Genomic DNA, 8,134 nt, shown 5'->3' with positions numbered 1-8,134 from the left:
GCTCACCTGCAACACCGATGAAAATACTGACGGCGTTGCACACAACCGCGGGAGATGATTGAGCGGCATGGTATAACATGAGTAGCGCGACACAAAACATAATTGAAAAGAAATGAGCTGCGATGGCAGTACCGAGCATCAGCCAAACCAGGAACAACAAGAAGGGAAAATAGGGCATCCACAAATCCTTGAAGCAAAAAGCTCACACAGCACAAAACGACGTGTCGTAACATTTAGCACATCTGCATCACACTTTTATGCCGGATGATGCCTAGACATGGATTAAACATGCTCGACAACGGAATTTAGCCAGCGGGCAATTAGCATTCAGCATTTTAACGTGCGTTTTGCAAAACACGACTACACGGTAACTGACCACCATGTCATGGCATAACATGAACCTGACACACAACAGCACCACGGAATCCAACTGCACCTCTCAAACGCGTACGCACAGGCACGCTTCCGCATTACGTTGGTGAAAAGCTACAAAAGCTACAGGGTAACTTCACGCATTGGCAATTTCATTCAAATCCAGTTTATTATTATTACCAGTTCCTGGACTATGGCCTCTTGTTCATCCAGGAGCGCGTCAGCGGTTATACATCCTCTTGAAGTGCTTCATGAGTACTTCAAAGCCAAGCCCTCTCGTTCTCCGCCAGTAACACGCCGTTAGCCTCGACGAATTGCTGCGGACGGAAGGCGTGAAAATAAGGTCGCATCAGATTCCATCATTGTATCGCCACGTATTTTTTTTCTGACACAATTTCGGACGCCAACGAACAGCCCTTGACTGCGAGCCATGTACGAATTCGATACTCCCGTGACCCAAAGATGAGGCCAGAACGTCACCTTGCAGACGTCCGATCACATCTACATCTAAAACAATTATTAGGCATATAAAAGAGAACCAGACGTGTACTTCCGACAACGGTTGAAAACAACTGCCAAATGCCACGAAAATGCGACACCGCTGTGCCATCGCTGCCCACCTCAGCACCGCCTGATGAATGAAATCGACGAAAACGATTGGTCGAAGCCGAGGCTTTCTAGACGACTACACATCGCACACATGCTGCGTTAAGCGATTCATGTATGCTTCTTAGATTGTACGTGCTGAATTTTAAGGTCCAGCGTCATTAAACACCACTGACCTGCAGCAGGCGGCGTGCGTACATCGGTCTGGAGCGAGCAACAGCGGACATCAGGTCGTCGAGCGCAGCCATGTCCAGGCGGCAGTCGCTGCGAGCCCAGCAGGCCAGTGTCTCAAACGAGACCAGGTCGAAGCCAGTCCCTGGCCGGCGGGCATCCGGATGGGTGGCGCCATTGATCAGGCGGCCCAGCAGCTGCCAAAAACAATGCATCACGTGAGACAAAGAGGGACATCGTATTGGCACTACAGCACACTGAAGAGTGTACACACAGCAGGACTTATCACAAGTTGTAGCGGGGCTGCTGGTACTCACAGATTCATATAAGAATAAAACACCCTGAACCTCAGACTCTGGTGCGTTCTTTGCAAAGTTCCTTTGCCAAAGGCAGGCATATGACTACTCGTTAAACAAAATGGCAGATTTTTCAACAAAAAATCCACGTACCCTATATAACAGGGCCTGTGCTCCCAGAATTTGCAACATCAGATGCATCACATACCCCTGCTCTGGGAAAGGGTTCCAGCATCTGAAGGTCCATGTCCGGATGTACAGCATTCAACTCCTCCAACACCTGCTCTCTGGATAGCTGCATGCCGCGACGGACAACGTCGATGAACAGGTACTCTTCACTGTCCCTGCGTGAGGAGCAGCACGTCAAGACATCGTGCACAATGAACTGCATGCATTTATGCACGCATTACGTCAATTGCGATACATCAATGTGAAACAGACAACTTCAGTCACAAAGAAACAGGCACAAAAGCACATTAATAAAAAGGTAAACAAGACAAGACCAAACAAGACAAACACAGTCGGTGCGAAATTGTCGCATTTGCACAAGATGACAACACATCATGCATCAATATGATTGGCTTGATACAACATGGATGCTATATTTAGGAAATGAATATCTATTTTTAAGGAAATAATGAATGTCATTACCCACAAATCATACGTAACACCACGTCACTATTTTGGTCTCCTTCCTCCGTACCGTAGTTACCAATTGCTCTAAAGAAAATGTTATAGGACCAAATATAACGGTGAATTTGAAACTTTTAACGAACAGAGAAGTGATGCACTTACCAGAGCTGATTTCAAGAATAAATGACTTTGTTGAAAGAAACAAACACATCAAAAGGCAGGCCTGATCATGAAAAATGCATCAAAGTCTTTGGCATCAAGTGATTACAAAAACTGGTGAATAGATGCACGTCGTGAAAGCAGGAACACCCAAAAAGACGTGACTTGAGCAGCCAGTCTGTCTATTTAGCGTCAATGGTGCCAGAGGACCCATTCCCCATGACCCTTACCACAATGCTTACGTTCGGTGCCAGCAGACCATCGAGCTATGCGGGAACTGCACATTGTGGAGGTTGACACCCAGCATGCCAGCTACCGAGGAGTAGACCGTCCCCATTACAGTCGGCGTCCCGGAGCCGGCACATTGGAGGTGGCGACGAAGGTAGAGCACCTGAAAAAGGAAACAGCAAGCCATTTAATGCATTGTTCTGGAGGCAACAGTAGTAACCTCCACACAACAAGAGCAAACGGCCCATCACACCATTCAGTCATAGAGCGAGTAATATACTACAAAACGGAGATCACACTTGCTGAAATCAAACATCGCCTATTAGAAACGACCTCATTGACGAGCATTTTATCATGACTACCATGGTCAGTAGTCAAAGTCAGCAATTTTCACGGAGACTCTGGATTCTAGACTGTGCAGACATCGCAACAGGGTGTTCGGTGTTAAGCCATCTGACAGGAGCCGCATAATGAACCTTACAACGAACGGGCGGAAACGCATGATCCACAGTATGCTTCGCAGTTCACAGCCCCGCACGGAAAACACCATCAGGCAAAACAGGTCAGAAAGAGAAGTCTGCGCTTGTCCTGTGTGTGATTTCACCTACTCCAACGTCCAGGACACATTGATGAATATTTAATGCAGTACACTCACCAGTGTGTTCAGCTCGGCAGCCGGTGCGTACGCCGGCTCTTCATCCTTCATCAGGGCAAGCTGGTCATACAGTACAATGTTCAGCACGTCCAGGAGCATCAGTGTCTGGTCGTCCGTCCACAGCGAAGGTCCGAACGGGTTCTTTTTGCACGTATCCCAGGCGGCGGCCGGGTGCTCCGGGAGCTTCCGACGAAGCTCGTCCAAAACCAGGCCGGCGACCTTCATGTAGCAGCTGTAAAAACCACGCCATGTCAACGCTCGCATGTACGCATGAAAGGTCGTCTTTGTTCACGGGGGAAGGGGAGGATGGAGACGAATGTTGCAAAGCTAAGACTGTATCCAGATTGAGATTAGTGCCTTGTATCCCGTTCCTCTGGCGAAAACCACGATCACACTGGCATACTAAGTTTGACCTAGCTATTTGCTACACCATGCGTCAAGTCCTGTTGATGCTCCTGTAGTAAAAACACAGCGCAGAGTGGCATTTGACTAGAGGGCGACAACATTGAAAATGCCATAACCACAGGTAACAGACGCCTGCAGTCAGCTATCATCGGCACAGATAAACACAGAAAAGGGCTGTGAGATTAGTTGTGTACTTGTGCCAATCAGGAAGAGCTACATACACATTAGAAACACAGTCGAGCTGGCAAAACATGTTCGTGCCAAACTTTCAATTTCCGCATGGAGATCGAGCATCTGGTAAGGAGATGAAAGACTCACGCCTTAAGACTGGACTCTCGGTTGTTGGTTTGCTCCGGAACCATCCAGAGGCTCATCAGATAAAACGCTTCGGGCACGTTCACATGCTGCGCTGGGCGCTGCATGTACTCCCGGAACATGGGCAGCAGCACGACGTCTCGCTGGATCTCGCGGAACAGCATCCGCGCATAGTAGCGCAGAGACAGGTCATCATCCCTGCCAAAAAAAGCTCGAATTACACATATGCCTAACACAGCATCTGTCCACTCCGGAGACCAGTTGTGATGTCGGAGGCTTATATATAAGTCAATGAGTAAAACTTTTTGAGCGAATAGTTTGGTTTGGTGTTCAGATTACTTAGGCGATACCAAAGCATATGAAAAGTGCATGCAGGTAGTGCTGGAGAATAAACCAAGGTACTGGACAGAACAGCCTGGTACGTACGATACTGGCAAGCTGCTGAGATACGATAACAGAAGGCAACCCTAGAGGAAGACGGGGTAATGACACTGGAGTGAAAAATTGATCCAGTCTTGGTTCTGTCCCACAAAATGTCAGGGATAAGATTGCCATTCCAAACTAAGAGGAAAGCGGGACAGAGCGACAAGAGACACTGGCACGCTCCTTGAGAAATGGCCACCGTTTCTCAATATGGCCCAACTGTCAGAAGTATGAGAAGCTACGTAGTTCAAGACAAAAAATTTAGAGAAATGAATACTTCAGACTGTGGGTGATCTACACCATCAGCGTTCAGACGGCAAAGGGCACGTGAAGGATGATACGAAGGACATAACACGTGCAGTACCTATGTGACTAAGAATTCATGGTTAAAAAATTGCATTCAGCTGAGCAAACTGCATGCCACCAGACCACCCGAAAAATGTGATCCAACTTACGGACAGTGTTGGCGGGGATAGATGACCTCCAGGAGGGCATCCCGATTAAACAGGGTACCATGGACGGGCACCAGCTTGCGGAACTCTTCCATGGCGGGGTCCGGCAGGCAGTGGACTGAGTAGCATCTGTCGGCCATCTTGGCTAGGGCCATGCGCAGGTGGTGGCCAGCCGAGGCGCGGAACCTCGCAGTACGCCGCCAGCTGCGGCCGCACCGCTCAAACACGCGCAGCAGGGCAGGCCGGCACGAGGGCTGCAACAAGCGCGGGTACCTGCGAAACAAGAAACAAGGTCACGACTGAGGCAAATCGGCACGATGGGAGGTCTCTTGGGTGGAAGACGTGCCTAAATATCACGCCTAGCTCAATAATCTTGGTCAAAACATTGGGCACAGCGAGCGTGATTGAATCAATGACATCTTCAGTCAGCATATGCAATGAAACGTGACGCACACCACCACCCACACCGCATTTTCCTCACCATACCATCACTGCAGCTGGTTATTAGCAAGATGATCAGCATCTTTATATTTCTCGAGACATTTGTTTCTACTTGGATAGGGCTGAATAAAGTAGATGCCCATAAATCAACAGTTGTTTGAAGCAAAGAAATTCCAATTTTTGGTTGTGATGTGAAAAAGATGGGTTGCTTTTGACCACTTTTGATTATCATATCAAATATAGCTGAGTTTCTTTTAGTAGTGCAGCTGTCCACTACTGGTGTCATGCATCAGTTCTTTTGTGGTGTGCTATTGTTACAAGACCAATGTGAAGTTCGTTTAATATGCTCATCACCATTTGAGAGATGGAAATAAAGGATTGGTGGAAAATTATGTGGATCAACAGAATGAAGATCCAATAACAACTGTTGGTTGTCCATGAACCATTGACCTAGGCAACCTCAGTTATTTGCATTTATCACTATAAAGTATATCACTGTATGGTTTACAAGATGTTATAATACCATCATTGAATTAGCCAACAGCTGCTTATTTTCTAGCACTAGGCTCCGTCCCCTGCAGCACTGGTTTGTGAACTTGTCAAAACTAGCTTGCATAAAATGTCACAGGGTATAGTTTAGCACTACAATAAATTAGAAGAACACTTGATATCCTACAGTCAAAATTTCAGACATTTATCAATACATGACATTTACATGCAATATACGTTTACATGCATAATTCATGCAACAAATGACATTTATCAATACCTTCCACTATTTGTGTATGGTTGAATGGAAAAGACAGCATAAGAGCCTTTTAAAAGACAGTAGCAGCAACAAGACACTAATAAATTTTTTAGGTGGAGCATCTTTTACCGAAGCCATCACCAACACTCTTCATCCTTTGTTCAAAATGCCATCCCTGTTACTGGCATTGGTTGCATAAAGGTAAGGTTTTGCTTATTGAGATAATTTAGCATATGAATGAAATTTGGAATGCATGCATGCATTTGGAATGAAACATCATCATGAAACCCTTCCCATCTAAGCAGAATAGGATTGCAATGCCAGGTAAAATTCAACAAAAGATGTTCCAAATGAGGTTCATGAGGATGATTTGCAATGAAAGCTTTGATCAGCTGTCTGCCCTCCTTTGTCATTTGACAAATGGACTTTACCACACACTTATCAGCTGCACTGCATTTCCAGAACCCAAATTCAAGGTCTGCACAGTGTCTAACAAACAATATGTGCTACACCCAAATTCCATGTTGCATGTGAGCTTTACAGGTAGTAAGTGCAAAACATACTTCTCCCTGATATTATAATTTGCCTTCAGAAAATCATCATCCCAATCAAACACTATAGGCATTGATCAGGCCACGTGCAAAAAAAAACATTATGGATGACACTTTAGGTCAGTTTGACTTGTGTATAGCCTAGCATTCAATTCCTTCTAAAATGGCCAAACACTCTTCAGAAACAACTTAGCCATTACTGCACAGCAGAAGCATAAAAAAGTATGGAAGTTGACATACATTTGTCAGTAATTGCATCACAGAACCAGTCAGCTGAGCGTAATGAGGGTACACTCTTCGCAACTGCTGGGTGAATCACTGCAGTAGTTGGCACTGTCTTAAGTCAAAAATATGCATCCATGGGTACATACAGACATCTAAGGTGTACATTTACCAAATTTGTCTGATTGCATTCCATCTTGCAATAATTTTTAGATGTCAGCTGTAGCAAGACTGAAAGATCACAGCCAGTGGCAAAATTCATCTTTCCAGCAATCTGACATCCTAAGAGCAGGAACTCACCTGGACTCAAATCCAAACTTCCATACTTTCTCTGAAGTATGGACATCATTAAGCCTCTTGCACACTTGTGACACAGAAGCAAGATCTTCTACGTGCAGGAAACACAAGATGTGTTCCAAAATTTCCGTTGGCAGGGAAAGCAGGGATGTGTCTGCATTCTGCTCTCCATTGAGCCAACGCATCCCGTTCTTCTCGTTCGAAAACTCCGTAGCATCCATCAGCAGCATTCAACAATCGCGTGCGCTGTTTCAAATATCAATAGTAGATTCCAAGCTCAGCAGATTCAGCCTTGCACGGATAAAAACATACACGAGTCGGAGCGCCGGAATAGAAACGGAAGTCAAATGCGGCGGTTAACGGTTCGAGAACTGCGGCACGTTACGGTCGAGGCCGTTCAAACCTTCCAATGAGAAGCGGGGATTTGAAACCAGTGCCGTGTGGCCGAACCGGATGCGAATGCTCGTGCGCGCCGTAACATCAGTGAAAGTCGCAATTTTTTTGTTAGGACAAGGAGGGAGAAAAGGTTGCAGCCAGGGGTGTCACTTATTATATCCTTTCGGAATGACCGAGGCAACTAATGCTTACATGAGCCTCCCCCGTCTCACCTCACAATACTCCTTTCAGCCTCGGAATACCAATGAGCAAAGAGAGAATACTTGGTCAAATAAAGATCAAACAGCCATCTTGTCTTAGTGGTAAATGTCGCAGTTTCCTAAACGCATCACTAATGCGACAATGTATATCCTACACCACCCATCTTGTTGTACCATGTAAGGGTGCTGACCTACGGCTGGTGAAATTAGGCCATGGGCTCAGCGACCACAATATTAAATGAATCGTTCCATCCGATGTAACAGGGGAGTGTTATATCTTACGGAGCCATACATCTCGTTAATTTCTTAGGCAACATAACAATCAAACTGATGCATTTTAATAGCCCAAGGTCAAGAACAAAGGTTAGATCAAGTCAAGAAATAACCTGTTTGTTGCCGCAACTTAACGTGTAGGATAGTTTCTTGTGCCCTTTACAAGTCCTTGAGAGCAAAAACCGCATTATGCACCTTCCATGCGGTTCTTAAAGTTCAGAAAAGACTGCGCACCTAGAAATCACAGGTGAACTTTTTTGTTTTTAGGAACATACCGCCTGGCATAAGCCT

The 8,134-nt window shown here is 45.9% G+C and overlaps 1 protein-coding gene across 1 annotated transcript in view; it reads right to left on the bottom strand.

The window, feature by feature from the left end:
- LOC119097162 (F-box only protein 21-like) overlaps positions 1–7,288 on the bottom strand; it is a 14,103-nt gene extending 6,815 nt beyond the window's left edge. The window contains exons 1-7 of the mRNA XM_037220221.1: positions 6,978–7,288; positions 4,719–4,988; positions 3,844–4,038; positions 3,121–3,352; positions 2,480–2,628; positions 1,654–1,789; positions 1,204–1,346 (exon numbers count right to left, since the gene is read on the bottom strand). Coding sequence (XP_037076116.1) covers positions 1,204–1,346; positions 1,654–1,789; positions 2,480–2,628; positions 3,121–3,352; positions 3,844–4,038; positions 4,719–4,988; positions 6,978–7,204 — 1,352 coding nt within the window. The 5' untranslated portion in view covers positions 7,205–7,288. The remainder of the gene's footprint in view (positions 1–1,203; positions 1,347–1,653; positions 1,790–2,479; positions 2,629–3,120; positions 3,353–3,843; positions 4,039–4,718; positions 4,989–6,977) is intronic.
- Positions 7,289–8,134: the final 846 nt, after the last annotated feature.

The sequence above is a fragment of the Pollicipes pollicipes genome, unplaced genomic scaffold (assembly GCF_011947565.3).
Source record: "Pollicipes pollicipes isolate AB1234 unplaced genomic scaffold, Ppol_2.1 Scaffold_4295;HRSCAF=5057_pilon_pilon_pilon, whole genome shotgun sequence".
Lineage (NCBI taxonomy): Eukaryota > Metazoa > Arthropoda > Thecostraca > Pollicipedomorpha > Pollicipedidae > Pollicipes > Pollicipes pollicipes.
Note: the sequence above shows the minus strand (reverse complement) of the source record. Positions and strands in the feature narration are given on the sequence as shown.